Raw genomic sequence first — 21752 nt, 5'->3', positions numbered from 1 at the left:
TTTTGAGACGGAGTTTTGCTCTTGTTGTCCAGGCTGGAGTGCAATGACGCGATCTTGGGTTGCCACAATCTCTACCTCCTGGGTTCAAGGGATTCTCCTACCTCAGCCTCCTGAGTAGCTCAGATTACAGGCACCAGTCACCACGCCTGGCTAATTTTGTATTTTTAGTAGTTTCTCCATGTTGGTCAGGGTGATCTCAAACTCCTGACCTCAGGTGATCCGCCCACCTCGGCCTCCCAAAGTGCTGGCGTGAGCCACCGCGCCGGGCCTTGGTGTCCTTTTTCTATTGCAGAAATCCCATCCAAGATACCATATTGCATTTAGTCATCATGTCTCCTTAGTATCTTCTGGTTTGTGACAGTTTGTTATGACCTTGACAGTCTTGGTGAGCACTGGTCAGCTGTTTTGTAAAATGTCCCTCCGTTTGGACTTGCCTGATACTTTTATGGCTAGACTGGGTTATAGTTTTGGGGGAAGAATACCAGCGAGGTGAAGGGCTCCCCGATCACATCATGTTGGGGCACATGATAACCTGTGACATCAGTGGTTACAATAACCTGGACACTTGATTAAGACAGTATGTGTCAGGTTTCTCCACTAAAAAGTTACTATTTTTACTTTTTTTTAATATGTTGTTTTTTAGAAAGGAGTCATTGATTCCAGCCTGCATTCAGGGATGGGGCCAGGTAATTAAACCACTTCCTGGAGTCATGAATATCTTCTTAAAGTTATTTTGAATTCTGTGAAGAAGATTTGTGCCTTCTCCTCCATTTACTTATGTATTCAATCATTTGTTTATATCAGTCTGGATTGACACACATTTTGTACTTTGGTTGTTTTGTTACTCAGATTGTTCCCGCCGTGGCCGCCGTTGGGTGCTCCTTAGGCTTGGCTCCTGTGTTCCTTTGGCTCCTCTTCCTTCTGTCTGGTGGAGCACGTCCTTGCTTTCTGGCACTACAAGATGTTTCAAGGCTCATCTTATATATTTCCTGCCCCTTCCCTAGAGTCATGCATATTTCCAGGGAGCTCTTGTTTCTTTTATTGGAGAATGGTGTTTAGAAACCATGATCTTAGCGCTGGGTATGCTTGTTGCTTACTGTTTTGTTTTTATTTATTTATTTTTTAAAGTCGTAGTCTTGCTCTGTTGCCCAGGTGGGAGTGCAGTGATGTGATCACAGCTCTCTGTAACTTTGAACTTCTGGGTACTGGTGATCCTTCCACCTCAGCCTCCTGAGTAGCTGGGACTATAAATGCACAACACCGCTCCTGGCTAATAGTTTTGTTTATTTTTTCTAGAGACAGGGTCTCTCACTGTATTGCCCAGGCTGGTCTTGAACTCCGTTCAAGTGATCTTGCTGCCTCAGCTTCCCAAAGTGCTGGGGTTACAGGTGTGATCCACTGCGTCTGCCCTGTTTTTAATATAGAAGAAGAAATGTTAATGAGTTTATTTTTGATGTTCAAACTCTAGATGGATATTTGGGTTTCAAATATCGACTTACTGGATAGTAGGAATAATACCACTATGAACATTACTGCTGTGTCTTTTGGTGAACAAATGTAGCATTTTTATTGAATATGTGCCTAAAAGTGCAATTGCTAATTCATGACATATGGTCAACATAAGTAGGTATTGCCAGAAATTTTCCAAAGTGATTGTATCTCACAAACTTTTAAAATTAAAACCAATATGAGACATTAGTATAAATTTAAAGAGGATTTGATTAGGGTTAGGTATATGGAGGGGTTATATTCCTAATAATACCAAACTGCTGGCTTCTGAAAACCGTGACTCTTAGGTGTTTTTTTACTAATTGTGCTAATGCTTTTTTTTTTTTTTTTTTTTTTTTTTTTTGAGTCAGAGTTTTGCTCTTGTTGCTCAGGCTGGAGGGCAATCCTGCGATCTTGGCTCACTGCAGCCTCCACCTCCCGGGTTCAAGTGATTCTCCTGCCTCAGCCTCCGTGGTAGCTGAGATTACAGGCATGCACTACCACGCCTGGCTAATTTTGTATTTTTAGTAGAGACGGAGTTTGACCATGTTGATCAGGCTGGTCTCAAACTCCAGACTTCAAGTGATACACCCCCCTCTGCCTCCCAAAGTGCTGGGATTACAGGTGTGAACCACTGTGCCGGGCCTAATGCATTTTTAAAAATTGAGTCTATGGTCTTTTTCTGTCATATTTCCCATTTTCTCTCCCATCCCTTAATTTAATTAGAAGTTAAGTTCCTATCTAATATACTCCTTTAATATCTTTTATTTTGGAGAGAGAAAAATATAAATAGAGATAATTGATGGGTAGTGCTAGAATGTCACTAACAATCCCCATAGGTTGCCTGGTCCCAGGGTTTGGTCATGTCTTCCTGGATTTTTAGTGAAAATACCATATTAGAGATATTTCCATTACATTATTTTATTATTCATTTCACCAATATTTGAGTGCCTTCTGAGTGCACTGGGCCGGATGTTGATGATACCAAGAGGCATAAAGTGCACTCATACCTTCAAGAAGCTCATAGATCCAGAAACTAACACAGTACCATGCAGTAATTCTAAAATAGTGAAGATGTGCAGAAAAACTCTAAGAGCCCAGAGAACAGAGTGGCTGACCCTGCCTGGTGACAGGAGGCGAGTGTTACAGAGGAGATCTGGTTTCTGGGGGTCTCCAGGATGGGGCTGTAGCATAAAAGGTAGATGTGAGGCAGAAGCAGCAGCAATTGGAAAATCTTGGATATGTAGAGGATGTTACGTGGTGCTCAGAGAGCAGCAGTACATGGATGGCAAGTGCGACATTTGTGCTGCCACCCACTTCCGCATGCCGAAAGCAGGTAATTGCTAATCAGTTACCGCATTTTTTGCTGCCGAATTTATAAGCAGCCTCAAGAGTTCTCAACAGGATGCTTCAGGTGGCCACTACCAATTACTTGGAGTTGGCACGTGGGGTTAAACCTGTTTGTCTTCTTTGTAGTGGGTGTTCACTGTGCCTGGAGCAGAGGATGTGTGTGGGAGTGGGGGGAGTGAGAAGGGCTGGAAAGGCACGTTGGCTGGGATCAGATGATGAAGGACTTTTTGCCAGCCACGTGGTCGAGTGTATATTTATAGTCTGTACAGGCAGTGTAGAGCCATGGAAGGGTTTTAAGCAGGAAAATGATGTAAGCAGATTACTCTTTTTAGAAAGATAAATGTAGGGGCTTTGTAGATGTATTGAATTGGGTAAAACGGAGGGCAAGACACCAGTAGGCATTTTATACTATCTTTAGATCTTTGTAGCCTTTAAGTTGCTAAACCAGTTAGGAGTGTTATGGCTGTTCCAACAGGAGATGATGGAGGTCTGAATTAGGGCAGTAGGAATGGAGAGAAAGAATCAGATTGAGAGTGATTTAGGAAATAGGACAGGGTATAGCTCTTCCACTTATTATGTGTAGGTGAGAAAGAGGAAGGATTGTTCAAAGGTTCTGACTTCTTGCCTGGGTGCTTGGGTGACAGGGTAGGCAGGAGGGGCAGGTTAGGATGGGAAGATAGATGATGATTTATACTTGTTGGAAATTAAATTGGCCTGGAAAATATTTTTTCCTGCGGAGTCATGTTGATTCCCACCATGTTCCTTTGCTGCCTTCCAGATAGTTGCAAATCAGCTAATTGAATGTCACACCATAACATGGAGAGAACTAAGAGCTGGCTACAAAAGATGCGGTTTTGATTCTTTTGGCTCTGATGCTTACTATTGAAGAGTTATACCCTCAGGGAAGCCATTTAACTATTTCTGATGCTTATACTGTCTTTTTTTTTTTCTTTTATTCTTTTTTTTTGTGTTTGTGGAGACCAGGTTTTGTCATGTTCCCCAGGCTGGTCTTGAACTTCTGGGCTCAAGCCATCTACCTGCCTTGGCCTCCCAAAGTACTGGGATTACAGGCGTGAGCCACAGTGCCTGGCCGCTCTCTTTCTTTACTTGTGAGATGGAAGTAATATTTGTCCAGTCCTTCTCGTGAAATTGTTATGAGACTCAAATGAGGAAATATATGTGGGGCGTTTTGTTATCTTGTATGTGCTGCACAGATACATTTTTACTGAGCCATTGCTATCCTTTGTAAAAAGATGAATACTTCCAAATTATTAGAGTCAAGATTGATAAAGAAGTTCTAAAACAATACTAAATATATGTTTGGAAGTCTATAGAATGGTTCTTGAGGTTGAAAAAATTGGAAATGTGGGTATCCATAATGTGATTAGACCTTTGTGGTCTCAGGTGCTCCACCAGGTTTTTAGAATGGACTATGGAGGGTTACTTGCAGAATATCAGGGAAAGGTAATTAGTGCTTGACCACAGTTTATATTTTTTAATGATTTCCATATATTTTATATTATCTTGAATTTGGTTTTTTCCTTCTTTTACCACTTTCTGACTTGTTTGATACTCATTTATTGATCGTTTAATTTAGCTCCTTTCAATCCTTTGGGGAGTGTTAGGAGGGCTTATTTATGTAAATAATAAAACAATGTAACTATAACTTTCCCTATAAACTCTTGGAACGAATTTCATCTGAGACCTGTAAGATAAGCCATAGTTTAGATGAAATATTTGAACTGTTCTATTGCCTGACGTGTATAAACTTAAATGTTTTTGATGGGAAATTGTTAAGTTCCTTAAGTTCATGATAGTTGTCCCCTAACCCCGCCCCCCTTTTTTTTTTTTTTTTGAGATGGAGTTTCCCTCTGTCACTAGGCTGGAGTGCAGCGGCTCGATCTCAGCTCACTGCAACCTCCGCCTCCTGTGTTCAAGCGATGCTCCCTCCTCAGCCTCCCAAGTAACTGAGACTACAGGCATGTGCCACCATGCCCAGCTAATTTTTGTTTTTTTTTGGTAGAGACAGAGTTTCTCCATGTTGACCAGGTTGGTCTCGAACTCCTGACCTCAAATGATTCGCCCCCACTCAACCTTCCAAAGTGCTGGGATTATAGGCCTGAGTTACAGTGCTCAGCTTAACCTTCTTTTAATTAATAATCTTTTCATTATATTTTTATTTAAAGAACAATATTCATAAGTATAATAAAAATGTGTAACTTACAAAACTCATTACAAAAAGATATTTGACTATATATATATATATAGTATATGTAGTAAAGGTTAAATAGCTGAAAATGGCAAAGTGTAGTCTATTTCAAGCCTACGTTGTTTTTATAGTTTTTAAATCAGATCTCCCAAATCTTGACAGAGGGAAGGTAACACATTTGGGTAAATGGATATGGATGGTAGAGTTGTGATATATCTAAAGGGAGTTAGGGCTTGGAAGAGAGAAGTTCCTGGGATGCCTCTCTGCAGGGCTCTTGTTGGCTAGGTTGTCTTGTACTCGATCAGATGCCACAGAAGGACAGGAGATTCTAAAGAGAATGGATACAGATGTGTGTATGAAATGCGTGAAAACCAGAACTGTTCGATTGATAGAGAATACTAGAACATTTGGGATTGTCACCTGCTGTTTATGCTGACGCCTGTAATCCCAGCACTTTGGGAGGCTGAGGTGGGCGGATCACGAGGTCAAGATATCAAGACTATCCTGGCTAACGGTGAAACCCCATCTCTACTAAAAATACAAAACTTAGCTGGGTGTGGTGGCGGGCGCCTGTAGTCCCAGCTGCTTGCGGGGCTGAGGCAGGAGAATCTAATCTCTTGAACCCTGGAGGTGGAGGTTGCAGTGAGTCAAGATCGCGCCACTGCACTCTAGCCTGGCGACAGAGCGAGACTCCATCTCAAAAAAAAAAAAAAAAAAAGAAATTCAGATATGATTAGGCTGTAGAAATTTTTTTATTGCTAAATTTCAGCCTGTTAACTTCAAAACTATGAGGTTTTTTTTTTTCCTAGTAATAACACAAAAATTGTCCCGGAAGCTTATTTAATATACTCCTTTCTTATAAAAGTATTATAGTTCTTAAACTAATGGTTGTTGTTGATCAGTTTTGGTCAAATGTTTGAGAATATTACTTTTGAAAACATGTAGCATGTTCAGGATGTTGTTTGTCAGTCCATTAGCAAATCCTGTTCCACTTCCAAATTATTCCATGAACCGTCTCCCTTTCACCCTCCTTACTGCCGTCACCCTGCTGGCTGCCCCCGTGTAGTGCTGCAGGACAGTGATAGTAACCTCCTTGCTGGCCTGGAGCTTTCCATCTGGTTCTCTCCACTACATTCTTCATGTTATAGCAGGACTGACCTGGAAACTACCTGGACTCAGCTGACCCTCTTGCCTAGTATCCTTCAGTAGCTTCCCATTTTCTTTAAAATCAAATCTGAACTCCTCATACTATCCTTACAAGCCTGTGTGATCTGCCCCCTGCCTGTCTAAACACAGTTGATGTTAGTCATCCACCAAACACTTCCAGGGCCTGTCACACGCCACCTCCTGCTTCCGGAACAGGTTCTTCTTCCCACCCTGCAGTTGGTTCTACCCAGCTTCAAGGTCTCTGTTTAAATATCAGTTTTTGGAGGACTCTTACCTGGCCACCCCAAATGGGGTCATTTCTGTTACTTTCTCCCCCTTTTGGATCCATTTATCACTAGTTGTGTTTTGTTTGATTGCTTTTTTGGGGCTGTGTTCAATAAAATGTAAGTCTTATGAGGCAAGAACTGTGTCTAGCTTGTTTACTATGACAGTACGTCATCAGTGCTTATGAGTAGTACTTAGTAGGTGTTGAATAAATATTTACTGAACAATTGAAGGTGGGAGAGGTATGCTGGCAGGAGGGCAGGGTGTATTCATTGGTATCTCAGTTTTATCATGAAAAGAACATAATTTCACTTAGTTAGAGGGACTGAAACATTGTCTAGAATTTGGTCACATAGTAAAAAGCTGGAGAATAATTCTGAGAACCATTTATCTTAAAAGTTCCAGAGATTCTGTTTTTTTGGTAGGTATAGTTTGCCTTTTGCTTATTCAGCTAATTTGAATCATATTGATAATATGACTGCATGATAATTCAGCCATATGCTGAGGTTTCTACTTTAAAGATAAGTAGCTACTTTAATTTGAAAGTAGTGTTTTCATTCTCTCTGAGCAGATGCGTGGTGAAATGATCTTATCATCAATATTTAAGATTTATAGCGTCTGCTGCAGATGACAGTGTTGTTTTAGTTATGAGTTCTTTATAATAGACATTTTATATCAGGACTGGTTTGTTTCTTAAAGCCGCTCTGTATCAGTTTACAGGAAGGCGTAGGCTTTTGTTTCCTGGGACATAAGGGGACTCGTCTAACAATTTCTTTTTTTTTTTTTTTTTTTTTTTAAAAGACTGTCTGGCTCTGTTGCCCAGGCTGGAGGACAGTGGTACCATCTCAGCTTATTGCCCACCTCTTGGGCTTAAGCCATTCTCCCCCCTCAGCCCTTCTTGCTTTTTTCCTTTCTTTTTTTTTTTTTTTTTTTTTTGAGACGGGGTCTTGTTCTGTCGCCCAGGCTGGAAGTGCAGTGGTGCGATCTCTGCTCATTGCAACCTCCGCCTCCTGGGTTCAAGCAGTTCTCTGCCTCAGTCTCCCGAGTAGCTGGGATTAGAGGCGCCTGCCGCCATGCACGGCTGATTTTTGTAGTTTTGGTAGAGACAGGATTTCACCATGTTGGCCAGGCTGGTCTCGAAGTCCTGACCTCTGTAATCCGCCTGCCTCAGCCTCCCCAAGTGCTGGGATTGCAGGCATGAGTCACCACGCCCGGCCGAATTTCAGTAACCTAAGATAATGGTAGCCTTAAAAAGGCTTCAGATGATTAAATATGGTAAATTAGTTCCTTCAAATAACAAGTTTATTAGGATGTGTTTAATTAGAAGGATAGAGTAACTGTGATGATGTAAAAGAAAATATCTGAAGTAGTATTTAAACATTAAGTTTTGAAAATACTTCAACATTATCAAAAAAGTACTTAGAGGAAGAGAAATTATTCTGTTCCATCTCAAAAAAAAAAAAAAAGAAAAGAAATTCTGGGTGAAGTCGTAGGATTTGTAAGTTTTAGAGGGATTCATTCCTTAGGTCTGGTGCAGTAAAACAGAAGTGGCCAAACTTTGAAGAAAGACTCAAAACTTGTCAAATGTAAATCCCCTGATGCTATGCTGGTAGTTTCTAATTGAAGAAGGTGTTGTTAAATTGAGGAATGCGGCCAGGCGCTGTGGCTCAGGCCTGTAATCCCAGCACTTTGGAAGGCCGAGGTGGGTGAATCAGGAGGTCAGGAGATCAAGACCGTTCTGGCTAACACAGTGAAACCCCATCTCTACTAAAAATACAAAAAAATTAGCTGGGTATGGTGGCGGGCACCTGTAGTCCCAGCTACTTGGGAAGCGAAGCCTCCACCAGGAGGCAGAGCTTGCGGTGAGCCGAGATCATGCCACTGCACTCCAGAGCAAGACTCCGTCTCAAAAAAAAAAAAAAAAAAATTGAAGAATGCTTTTCCCCATTCCTCAGAAACGGTAGAAACAGTAGTTAGCCTGGACAGTACCCGTGCAGTCCCTCTCAATCCCAACAGCCACTGGAAGTGGGAATGGAGATGTATTAGTCCATTCTTACATTGCTATAAAGAACTACCTGAGACTGGATAATTTATAAAGAAAAGAAGTTTAATTGGCTCAGTGTTCTGCAGGCTGTACAGGAAGCATGGCTGAGGAGGCCTCAGAAAACTTACAATCATGGCAGAAGGCGAAGGGGAAGCCAGCACGTCCTGGATGGCTGGAGCAGGAGGAAGAGAGAGAGGGAAAGAGGAGGTGCTACAGACTTTGAAACAACCAGATCTCATGATAACTCACTATCCCAGGACAGCACTAGGGGGATGGTGCTACATCGTTAGAAACCATCCTCATAATCTAATCAATTACCACCAGGCCCCACCTCCAACATTGAGAATTACAATTGAACATGAGATTTGGGTGGGGACATAGAACCAAACCATATCAAGAGGATTAGAATAAGAAAACCACACCAATGTACATGAGGAGGAATCAGGAGCCTTAGAGTGTGCTCTTCACTCTGTCACCAACTCCCTGTCATGTGCAAGTCATTTGACTCCTTGAGCTCTCAGATTACTCATCTGTTTTTAATTAATTAATTAATGGTTTCTGAGGCAAGGCCTTGTTCTGTCACCCATTCTGGAGTGCCGTGGCACTATCACAGCTCACTGCAGCCTGGACCTCCTGGGCTCAAGTGATCCTCCTTCCTCAGCTTCCTAAGTAGCTGTGACTACAGGCTTGTGCCAACATGCCTGGCTAATTTTTAATTTTTGGTAGAAACTGGGTCTCACTATGTTACCCAGGCTGGTCTCAAACTCCTGAGCTCAAATAGTCCTCCCACCTCAGCCTCTCAAAGTGCTAGGATTATAGGCACAAGACGCCACACCTGACCAGATTACTCACCTATAAAATGAATGGATTGTGCAAGATCATTTCCAAGATTCCTTTAAGCTCTGATGTCATGTGATCGGGAGTTTTGGATTCCTAGGTTAGCTTTTGAGCAGGAATTTGGATGGCAGAGCTGTGTAGGTGGTCAAATACTTTGTTCTTACAGCCTTTTCATATTACCATGAGTTACTCACCAGTTCAAACTGAATGACCAAGAGCTGTTGCATTCTCACAAAAATGTTTAGCACTTTTACAGCATTTTCAGTTTTATAATGCAGGTCATTGAAAACAATCTTATTTTATAGACTCTTGTGCCCCTTTGACACCCCTCTATCATTCTTTTTAAGCATTTCATTGTTTTCTGGTACAAAAAGATGTTCCAGGCTTGTCTTGTAATTTCCCTGTCCCAGTCCTGAAGTCAGCCAGTTTCCCAAGGAATCCTGATTCTGTTGAGGGGGAATGGGCTTGGCGTGCCCCATGGGCTTCTCCCACTTTTGATGGGCAGAGCTAGGAAATGTTTTGAAGTTGTGTAATATCTCTAGTTACAGTTTGCCACCACAGAGCTCCTTTTCTTCTTCTCACGTTAGGTTTGTGTATTCCTTCTCCCATAGTGTAAGTCATGACTCCCAGCAGTATCAGTGTATTTACTCATGTGCTCATTGCTGCAATACATTAAAATAGTTTCAGAATTTTATACTACGAACAAGAAACGAACTATGAAAAATTTTAGATTTCTTTGTAATTCTCTTTATCTTCAGAATATATCCTACTGAAGATGTAAACTCATCTTCTCCTTTTTTTTTTTTTTTTTTTTTGAGACGGAGTCTCGCTCTGTCTCCCAGGCTGGAGTGCAGTGGCGCGATCTCAGCTCACTGCAAGCTTCGCCTCCCGGGTTCATGCCATTCTCCTGCCTCAGCCTCCCGAGTAGCTGGGACTATAGGCACCCGCCACCACGTCCGGCTAATTTTTTGTATTTTTAATAGAGATGGGGTCTCACCATATTAGCCAGGGTGGTCTTGATCTCCTGACCTCATGATCCGCTCGCCTCGGCCTCCTAAAGTGCTGGGATTGCAGGCAGGAGCCACCACACTCGGCCAACTCATATACTCTTGAAGAGGCTACTCTCTGTTCCAGTTTGCCTGAGTGCTCCTCTCTTCCTCCCTCCCTCTCTTCCCCCCTATGCAGAGTAGGCGCTCAGTAAATGTTTGCTGAAAGACAGTCTTTACCCTTCCTTGAGCTGTTTCTGTCCAGTAGTACTTTGTTGAGTAAAATTAATTACCAATTTTATGGGAGTTAAGTCTACTTAACTACCAAAAGCATTAATGGTCTGAACAAACAATCATATGTATAAATAAATAAAATATATGTTATAAATCACTATTGAATATAGAGTTTTACATAACAATAAATAAATATATAAGTACAATAACAGTCTTATACTTATCAAACCCTATTATGTAAACCCTTAGATAGTAAGCTCATTTTATATATATGTTCACGTAGTCTTTATTGCTTATATATAATTTTTAATTTAATTCATAGAACCTTAGGCCCCTTATTTTCTGGTCTCAATTTCAGCCAGTGTTTCTCATTAGGATCATTAAGAGATAAGGAGTTGTGGTTTGTCTTCTTTTATTTTTTCATTTTTGGTTTTTCCAACCAACTCATTTCAAATAAATTGTGGTTTCAATTTTATTTTTTATTTTAAGAATTGGGAGGCATACAAAAGCTATTGTTTGTGATTTTTCTTTTGTGATGTCATAATAGATTCTAAGGTGTTCAAATTCTAGTTAAGCACTAAAAATATAACAAGGCTGTTAGAATAACCACTGTGGGCTAGGTGTGAGGGTAAACACTGGGGAGAGGAAGAAGTGGGAGGATAGTGTTGGGTGGAGGGAAAGGTATAGCGCTAAATGCATATTTGAATTTAGGTCAGTGAAATCTAAGTGTATTCTGAGGAAATTAAATTTTCTAATACTGACTGGGCATGGTGACTCACACCTGTAATCCCAGCCCTTTGGGAGGCTGAGGCAAGCGGATCACTTGAGGTCAGGAGTTCGAGACCAGCCTGGCCAACATGGCGAAACCCCATCTCTACTAAAAATACAAAAATTAGCAGGGCATGGTGGCGGTTGCCTGTAGTCCCAGCTACTCAGGAGGCCGAGGTGGGAGAATTGCTTGAACCCAGGAGTGGGAGGTTGCAGTGAGCCAAAATCACGCCACTACGCTCCAGCCTGGGTGACAAGAGTGAGACTCCATCTCAAAAAAAAAAAAAAAAAAAAAAAAAAAAAAAAAAAGGCAGTTTTCTAGTACCCAGTATAATTGTGTTATTCGTTCTTTTTGGTAAAACTATTTAATAAGTGATCTTTAAAATAGCTGTTTTTGTTTAAAAAGTATGTTTTAGCGACATTGACAGAAATATATTAATTGTTCATGTTCTTTGGTATTATGTGTCAGTGATAGAGAAAAATACTAATGTTGGTGCAGCCAAATATTGTTCAGTTCTCATTATTCTGTAGGTGAACCTCTGTTGGAAAAATTACTAAATTAATTGTATGGTTTTGCCTAATCATGTATTAAAGAAAAACAGTCATATATTAAAGAAAATATGAGTGTAAACATTATTCCTTTCATGGAAATGATCACTGTATCTTTAAACTGGAAATGTATTTGGAGAAAAGCCTGGGAGTCTCGTAAGATTTCCTAAGGCATGCGTAAAATACCTTTAAAGTATTTTAAGGTGTTTCTTAAAAGAAAGCAAGACTTTCAAATGTTTTTATTTCATTTATTTATATATCTGTATTAAATATGTGTATATATTTTAGATTCTATTACAATTAACCATTTTTTCTCACTTTTTTCTTTGTTATTTTTTAATGGGCCTATTTAAACTTAAATCTCTAACTAGGACCTTCAGGGATATTTGGTCATTCTAGCATCTTTCATTTGCATAGATAGTCTCAGAGACATAATAAAACCATAGCAAGAGAAGCTCAAATATTTTTGTCAATGATTTGAAAAAAGCTGAAATCCTTTGAAAGTAATCCTTTTCATTTTTATTACAGGTAAATTGGGATATTCACAATGTACAGAAACAGAGGTAAGTGAAATACTCAAGTATTTCTTAGTAAAGCAACTTTGCAATCCTGTTTAGACTAACTTGAGTACTGAACTATCTCACTATAGGTTCTTGGTCTTCTGATAAGATTTCTTTTTTTTTTTTTTGAGATGGAGTTTTGCTCTTGTCGCCCAAGATTGTGCAATGGTGCGATCTTGGCTCACTGTAACCTTCACCTCCTGGGTTCAAGCGATTCTCCCACCTCAACCTTCTGAGTAGCTGGGATTAGAGGTGCCCACCACCACGCCCAGCTAATTTTTGTATTTTTAGTAGAGATGGGGTTTTACCATGTTGGCCAGGCTGGTCTCGAACTCCTGACCTCCAGTAATCCACCCGCCTCAGCCTCCCAAAGTGGTGGGATTACAGGCGTGAGTCACCGCACCCAGACCTGATAAGATGTTTTGAGAACAGGTGTGTATTTTCTGGGTTTAGGAAGAGTAAAATGTGAAGAAAAATTAGTTGCCTTGTCCATATTTTTATAACATCAGGTTGTGTTATAAAGAATAGCTTAATTATCGTTTTAAAATTTAACTGTATTATTATTTGCAGAATTGAGTTAGCTAAGAACCAGAGCCCTTAGTAATTTCAGGTTTTTTTTTCATAATTCAGTGCAGTGTGTCGTATAATAAATACAGCATTTAAATGTGTTAGACTCCATTGGAGCTGCTTTAATTTAAGAAAAAATAGGGACTTGGAAACAGTGTTTTAGTATGATTAATAATAAATTTGGTGCTTTGTTATTTATACACGTAGGTTTATTATTTTTTAATAATTTAATTTCATTCAAATTTCTGATTGTGAAATTTAAGGGGTTTCTATGTGTTTGTTGTAGGGATTTCAAGCATAACACTGAAATACCAGGTCAGCATATATGTGTGGTGTTCTTTTCAGTAGCAGTTTCATCATCCTTAGATGAATGTTCTGTTAGTGGCAGTGCCCAAATAAAGGATTTAAGAAGTTGTATTTCAAATTTTTTAATGCATCTGCATATTGATGTAAGTTTTAGTAAGTTTTAACTGTTGTTTTAAATGAAATGTAGGCTTCCCAAGGGATTATATGGTATAATAGAGAAACAAAAATAATTTATCCCTTTTTGCATTAATTTATGTATTTTCTTTTTTTTTTTGAGACCGAGCCTTGCTCTGTGTCCCAGGCTGGAGTGCAGTGGCACAATCTTGGCTCACTGCAACCTCCATCTCCCAGGTTCAAGTGATTCTCCTGCTTTAGCCTCCTGAGTAGCTGGGACTATAGGTGCATGCCACCATCCCGGCTAGTTTTTGTATTTTTAGTGGAGACAGGGTTTCACCATGTTGTCCAGGCTGGTCTCAGACTCCTGGTCTCAGGTGATCCACCATTACAGGCGTGAGCCACAGCGCCCAGCCCATTTTTGCATTTTCTATTCAACTTTGAAAGGAGGGACAATTTTTTCCAAATTAGATCTAAAAAGGCAAGAACTTAATATTTTTATATTGGTAGACTTTTTGATATACTATTCAACATGACACAAAGGGGTGGGATTTGATTTGAGTCAGAAGAGATAAGTTTTGTGGTTTTTGGGTATGTATTTTTCTAGCTATGCAATTTTGAGTAAGTAATTTTTTCTTCCAGAACTTTGTCTTTCTTATCTATAAAATGTTAATGGTGGCCAGGCGCGGTGGCTCACGCCTGTAATCCCAGCACTTTGGGAGGCCAAGATGGGCGGAGCACGAGGTCGGGAGATCGAGACCATCCTGGCTAGCATGGTGAAACTCCATCTCTACTAAAAATACAAAAAAAAAAAAAATTAGCCGGGGGTGGTGGCAGGCACCTGTACTCCCAGCTACTCGGTAGGCTGAGGCAGGAGAATGGTGTAAACCCGGGAGGCGGAGCTTGCAGTGAGTCCAGATTGCGCCACTGCACTCCAGCCTGGGTGACAGAGCGAGACTCCGTCTCAGAAAAAAAAAAAAAAAAGTTAATGGTAATTTGTATTAACCTCATAGCTTATGAAATTTTTAAAGAGATACTATATATTAAAATGTTTCATAAACCTTAAAGACACTATTGTGAATTAAGATGATACAAATATAGTCAGCATTCATCTGTGTTTAAGTAATGAAATATGAAAATTTTACATAGAAGGCACAGTTATCTCATTATTATTTTATTATATTGTCATAAAATCCACATGATCTTAACATTAGTTTAGTACTCACTTTGTAAAGAAGCATTCATTCATTTTATCTCCTAATTGACAGCCCTTATAATTTGATCCATAACAAAGGTCACCAAAAGAATTGGAATCTAACTAAATAGAACTCTTTCAGAATTGTTTTTTGTTTTTTTTTTTTTTGAGAGGGAGTCTCGCTCTGTCGCCTAGGCTGGAGTGCAGTGGCCGGATCTCAGCTCACTGCAAGCTCCGCCTCGCGGGTTCACGCCATTCTCCTGCCTCAGCCTCCCAAGTAGCTGGGACTACAGGTGCCCGCCACCTCGCCCCGCTAGTTTTTTTTGTATTTTTTAGTAGAGACGGGGTTTCACTGTGTTCACCAGGATGGTCTCGATCTCCTGACCTCATGATCCACCCGTCTCGGCCTCCCAAAGTGCTGGGATTACAGGCTTGTGCCACCGTGCCCGGCCTAGAACTCTTTCAGAATTAAAAAAAATAATAATATTATTTGAAGAGGACAAAACACAAGGAAACAAAAATTTCAATCTGATATTGATTTAATTCAGAAAAACAGGTTCAGGGTATTTTCTAGGGATAACAGTGGTTACCAGTGGGGAGGAGATTGGGATTGTGGATGGTCATTTATCCATATTGTTTGATTTAAAAAGAAAATAAGAGTATCTGTGCATTACTTTGGTAATTAAGATAACAAAAAACAGAGTGGTGAGGTGGTAGAGGCAGTGGGAACTACTTTTTTTTTTTAGAAGTTTGGTGACATGAGAGAAGGAAGAAAACAGCATAAGGAAGAAGTTTTCTGTTGTGTTTTAGGTTAGAGACAATGGTCCATTTGGCGGTGGTGGTGTGAGGGAGCCTGGAGAGCGTGAACCAGGTTCAAGAGTGGTTATCTAATGAAGCAGACCCAGGAACCCGTGGGAGACGATGGTTGTCTGGAGTAGTGCTGCTCAGAACCAAGACTGGTCTAGGGCTCTGTGTTCTCTGAGACCCTCTCAGGGGATCTGCAAGGTCAAAACAGTTTTCATAGTACTACTAAGATATCATTTGCCTTTATGCTTTCATTCTCTTAAGACCGTATCATGGAGTTTTTGGAGGCCATATGACTGCGTGAGGAAGACTGTCAGAATGACTGCAGAAGCCGATGAGATCTGGCATTTTTTTTTTTTTTTTTGGAGACAGGGTCTTGCTCTGTCACCTAGGCTGGAGTGCAGCGCCATGATAACGGCTCACTGTAGCCTCAACTTCCTGGGCTCAAGTCATCCTCCCACCTCAGCCATCTGAGTAGGTGGGACTACAGCTGCATGTCACCATGCCTGACTGGTTTTTTATTTTTTACTTTATTTTTTGAGACAGAGTCTCGCTCTGTCGCCCAGACTGGAGTGCAGTGGCGCGATCTCAGCTCACTACAACCTCCGCCTCCCGGGTTCAAGCGATTCTCCTACCTCAGCCTCCCGAGTAGCTGGGACTGACTACAGGCATGTGCCATGATGCCTGGCTAATTTTTGTATTTTTAGTAGAGACAGGGTTTCACCATGCTGGCCAGGCTGATTTTGAACCCCTGACCTTGTGATCTGCCTGCCTCGGCCTCCCAAAGTGTTGGGATTATAGGCATAAGCCACTGTGCCTGGCCTGTTTTTTAATTTTTATTTTTGTTTTTTGTAGAGAGAGGGTTTTGCTATGTTGCCCAGGCTGGTCTCCAACTCCTGAGCTCAAGCAATCCTCATGCCTTGGCCTCCCAAAATGTTGGGATTATATATGTGAGACACTTTGCGCAGCCTCTCTGGCTGTCTTTCATTGAGCCTGACATTAAAAGGTTTTGTAAAATGTAAAAAATTCCACCCTTCTAATTTTTTTTTTTGAGATAGAGTCTCGTTCTGTCGCCCAGGCTGGAGTGCAGTGGCGCGATCTCGGCTCACTGCAAGCTCCGCTGCCTCCCGGGTTCACGCCATTCTCCTGCCTCAGCCTCCTGAGAAGCTGGGACTACAGGTGCCCGCCACCACGCCCGGCTAATTTTTTTGTGTTTTTAGTAGAGACGGGGTTTCACCATGTTCACCAGGATGATCTCGATCTCCAGGATGATCTCGATCTCCTGACCTCGTGATCTGCACGCCTCAGCCTCCCAAAGTGCTGGGATTACAGGCGTGAGCCACCACGCCCGGCCTCTGATTTTTTGTTGTAGTTTTTTTTTCCTCCATGAAATGTTATTAACATTTAATGGGCTTAAATTAATTAATACATAATTTAAACATGTTTTGGTTTTAATTTCTAATACAGTAAATATTGATAGATTGTAGCCCACATTAAAAAAAAAGCTCTTTGGGCTCCTCTAATTTTTTAGTGTGTAGAGAGGTTCTAAAACCAAAATTTAAAGGTTTGAGAGCTGTGGTATAGGAGCACAGATGGCAGAGGTACTTCTTCCTGAGAAACAGAATCAGGAGGTGGGAGGAAGCTAGAGTCCTGGGGTAGGCAGCAGGAAGCTCAGCCATCCTTGCCATATGGGTTTCAGCCTCTTTTTGTCAGCAAGAAGGCAGGCTCATTTCTGAGACTGAGGTTACACTGGGTCACAAAGGGGACTGACTGCTAGAGCCTCTCTTGGCTCTTAAGTTGTTTTTCTATTGAGCAAAGCAAATTGTTTTTTTACTTCTACCATGCCCTCTGTAAACCCCTCACCGAACTCTTGCTAGCATAAGCTGCCTGAAGGATGAGGCTGGCTGCCATTCTGGGGCAGCCTGTTCAGCCTTTCTGAATTCAGAGAGGCCTTGTTAGGTGGCCCTTGTGCCCAGGCTCAGCTCATGGGGCCTCCCTTTCCTTCTCTGCCTCAGATTCTCCATTGAGGGTGGATAGTTGCAAAAATTATTATTGTTTTTTGAGACAGAGTCTCGCTCTTGCTCAGGCTGGAGTGCAGTGGCACAATCTCAGCTCACTGCAACCTCTGCCTCCCAGGTTCAAGCGGTTCTCCTGCCTCAGCCTCCTGAGTAGCCGGGATTACAGGCGTGCGCCACCACACCTGGCTAATTTTTGTATTTTTAGTAGAGATGGAGTTTTGCCGTGTTGGCCAGTCTGGTCTCGAACTCAGGACTTCAGGTGATCTGCCTACCTCAGCCTCCAAAGTGCTGGGATTACAGGCATGAGCCACTGTGCCTGCCACAAAAATTATTTACAGTTTGTTTAGCATCAAGCCTAGCTTTATATGTGCAGCATATTATGTGTCATTCCTGGTTGGGAAGTGTAAGGTTTCCTGGGAGCAAGAAGGAAGTCCTTCTTAAGCAAGGCTTACAGACGCCCAGGGAAAACAAAATCCCTTTGTCTCTCTGGGGTTTTAGGACCCTCATCAATTCATATAATTGAAATAGAGAACATCAGTTGTTCAACTGTTTTTTAATAGTTTTTGTAGTACATAAAAATCATGTTATGAATTATTTTGTAGTTTTACTTATAACTCTTTTTTAGCACTTTTACTATATTCATAAAAATTAAAAATTCTGAGTTCTGAGAAAGCAGTGAAATAATATATAGGTATTTGATTAACTTTTATGTGATCTTTTACCTCAAGCTAATGTTTCTTAACATTATTTCTTATTTCTTACTGTTTGGAAAATGTTTTAATATACTTGATTATGCTAAGTATTTTCCAGCATTTGAACTCATTAAGGGAAATCTTTCATATGATTTGTTTTAAATGGCATGCAATTTTTTTTACTTTAATAGGCAATTTAATTTTTCCCTATAACTTTTTCTGTTTTTTGAAGGTGTAATTTACATACAGTAAAATTTACCTTTTTATTTAATTCTTTGAGTTTTGACAAGCGTATTTTGTTGTTAACTATCCCTACAATCAAGTTTTGTCACCCCCTTTGTCCCCATGCCACTTTGCAGTTAGCCCTGCCCTCCTCCCAGCCCCTGGCAGCCACTGATCTGTATGTTGTCCTTACAGCTTTGAGAAGGACGTGTAATTTAAACAGCGTGTGACCCATATTTCTCCCTTCCCGGTAGTGGCTCACAGCTCAGACTACTAATTTATAAACTCTTGAATGACTAACCTTTACTCGTGGGCACTTGCCTATAAAGGAAGCAGTTCAGACCCAGATTTAAGGGTAACTTTTATTCCAGTTTTACAAATTTTTCCTACTGCCATTGTTTAAGTAGTTTTGTGGATTATACTCTTACTTTTGAAGAAAATTGCTAAATATTTGAAAATACTAAAACAGAACTGATTTGAATTTCCATGTATTTTAATTGAGGCTTTTACATTAGTTTTTTTTCAGCTTTCCAAATTTCATCACATTCTTGTCTCCTATTAATTACCAGTAATTATGTAGCACTCAGAGGCCCTTTCCCTTTAGCAGGAAAGGTTAAATGAATAACTGGAACAATCCTGTTCCCTTGGGGGATTAACTGTATTTTAAGTGGAATAGGTTAAAGTATTATATAAAGTTAAATGAACTTTTATCATTACTTTAATCTTGATAGAACTGGTTTGTAAAAATTGTACCATAGAATCATTTAAACTTTAGTAAGGGAAATGATTAAAAAGACTCATGTTCACATCTTAGAAATAAAGTTCCTATGTACTAGGCGTAAGTACCTATTCTGTATTTCATTCCCACATGCATCTTTAAGAAATATTTTACAGCTTACTCATTCCTATACACCAATAACAGACAAACATAGAGCCAAATCATGAGTGAACTCCCATTCATAATTGCTACAAAGAGAATAAAATACCTAGGAATCCAACTTACAAGGGATGTAAAGGACCTCTTCAAGGAGAACTACAAACCATTGCTCAACGAAATAAAAGAGGACACAAACAAATGGAAGAACATTCCATGCTTATGGATAGGAAGAATCAGTATCATGAAAATGCCCATACTGCCCAAGGTAATTTATAGATTCAATGCCATCTCAAGCTACCTGATTTGAATTCCGTGACTGTCTTCACCAATGACTGTCTTCACAGAATTGGAAAAAACTACTTTAAAGTTCATATGGAACCAAAAAAGAGACTGCATCGCCAAGACAATCCTAAGCAAACAGAACAAAACTGGAGGCATCACACTACCTGACTTCAAACTATACTACAAGGCTACAGTAACCAAAACAGCATGGTACTGCTACCAAAACAGAGATATGGACCAATGGAACAGAACAGAGGCTTCAGAAATAATACCACACATCTACAACCATCTGATCTTTGACAAACCTGACAAAAACAAGAAATGGGGAAAGGATTCCCTATTTAATAAATGGTGCTGGGAAAACTGGCTAGCCATGTGTAGAAAGCTGAAACTAGATCTCTTGCTTATACTTTATACAAAAATTAATTCAAAAGGGATTAAAGACTAAAATGTTAGACCTAAAGCTATAAAAACCCTCAAAGAAAACCTAGGCAATACTATTCAGGACATAGGCATGGGCAAGGACTTCATGACTCAAACACCAAAGGCCATGGCAACAAAAGCCAAAATAGACAAATGGGATCTAATTAAACCAAAGAGTTTCTGCACAGCGGAAGAAACTACCGTCAGAGTGAGCAGGCAACTTACAGAATGAGAGAAGATTTTTGCAATCTACCCATCTGACAAAGGGCTAATATCCAGAACCTACAAAGAACTCAAACAAATTTACAAGAAAAAAGCAACCCCATCAAAAAGTGGGCAAAGGATATGAACAGACACTTCTCAAAAGAAGACATTTATGCAGCCAACAGACACATTAGAAAATGCTCATCATCACTGATCATCAGAGAAATGCAAATCAAAACCACTATGAGATAGCATCTCATGCCAGTTAGAATGGCAATCATTAAAAATTCAGGAAACAACAGATGCTGGAGAGGATGTGGAGAAATAGGAACGCTTTTACACTGTTGGTGGGAGTGTAAATTAGTTCAACCATTGTGGAAGACAGTGTGGCGATTCCTCAAGCATCTAGAACTAGAAATACCCTTTGACCCAGTGATCCCATTACTGGATATATACCATACCCAAAGGATTATAAATCATGCTACTATAAAGACACATGCACACATGTTTACTGTGGCACTCTTCACAATAGCAGACTTGGAACCAACCCAAATGTCCATTAATAATAGACTGGATTAAGAAAATGTGGCACATACACACCATGGAATACTATGCAGCCATATAAAAGGATGAGTTCATGTCCTTTGCAGGGACATGGATGAAGCTGGAAACCATCATTCTGAGCAAACTATTGCAAGGACAGAAAACCAAACACCGCATGTTCTCACTCATAGGTGGGAATTGAACACTGAGATCACTTGGACACAGGGCAGGGAACATCACACACTGGAGCCTGTCAGGGGGTGGGGGTCTGGGGGAGGGATAGCATTAGGAGAAATACCTAATGTAAATGATGAATTAATGGGTGCAGCAAACCAACATGGCACATGTATACATATGTAACAAACCTGCACATTGTGCGTATGTACCCTAGAACTTAAAGTATAATTTAAAAAAAAAGAAATTTTTCAATTAGAAGAGTGTTCCTCTGTCCACTTCTGAAGCAAAAGAATGTTTAGTTTGAATTAAGAGGTATTAATTACTCAGTCAAAATATTTTGTTTTATTTATGTAAAGAACAAAAGAGTTCAGACCTGTTACAATCTTTCTAAATTAAAAATGATTATTCTCTGGGCAAAAAAAAAAAAAAAAAATTTTACAGCTTACTATATGCTAAGTACTGTTATAGACATTAATTAATCATCACAACAAATGTATGAAGTAGATCCTATTATTTGCATTTTAGGGATGAGAGCTAAGTATACAGAGGTTAGTAATTTGCCCAAGCCGACATAGCCAGAAAGTTGCAGGACCACTTATCTCTCTACTTTTCATTTATTTGTCTTTCCTTTATTCAGCCTATATCTGCAATGTAAAGTATCTACATAATGCTGATGGTTAATTTAGTGCCTCATTTGGAATCATGAGATGCCTTTGTATCTCCTTATATGCCTCTTAACTGCGGCTGCTTCAGTTCTTGGCATTTTGTAGCCAACGGATATAGTCCTGTTAGATGTAACCTGGGCAGAAGTGTAAACGCAGTCCACGAACCTTCAACCTCTTAGGTGAGGACAGGGTCTGTACTGTAGGAAC

At 40.3% G+C, this 21752-nt stretch overlaps 1 protein-coding gene across 4 annotated transcripts in view; it reads left to right on the top strand.

Annotated features, from left to right (window-relative positions):
- SPIRE1 (spire type actin nucleation factor 1) overlaps nucleotides 1-21752 on the top strand; it is a 191503-nt gene that overhangs the window by 9445 nt on the left and 160306 nt on the right. For 2 of the 4 annotated variants that reach the window (XM_050767556.1, XM_050767555.1), the window contains exon 2: nucleotides 12425-12459. In XM_050767556.1, the coding sequence (XP_050623513.1) occupies nucleotides 12425-12459 (35 nt within the window). Of the gene's footprint in view, nucleotides 1-11271; nucleotides 11291-12424; nucleotides 12460-21752 lie in introns of those variants that run through there. The other 2 variants (XM_050767558.1, XM_050767557.1) reach the window with 2 other exon arrangements.

This window comes from Macaca thibetana, chromosome 18 (genome assembly GCF_024542745.1).
Source record: "Macaca thibetana thibetana isolate TM-01 chromosome 18, ASM2454274v1, whole genome shotgun sequence".
NCBI classification, from domain to species: Eukaryota; Metazoa; Chordata; class Mammalia; order Primates; family Cercopithecidae; genus Macaca; species Macaca thibetana.
This window is presented reverse-complemented; position numbering and strand designations above follow the sequence as displayed.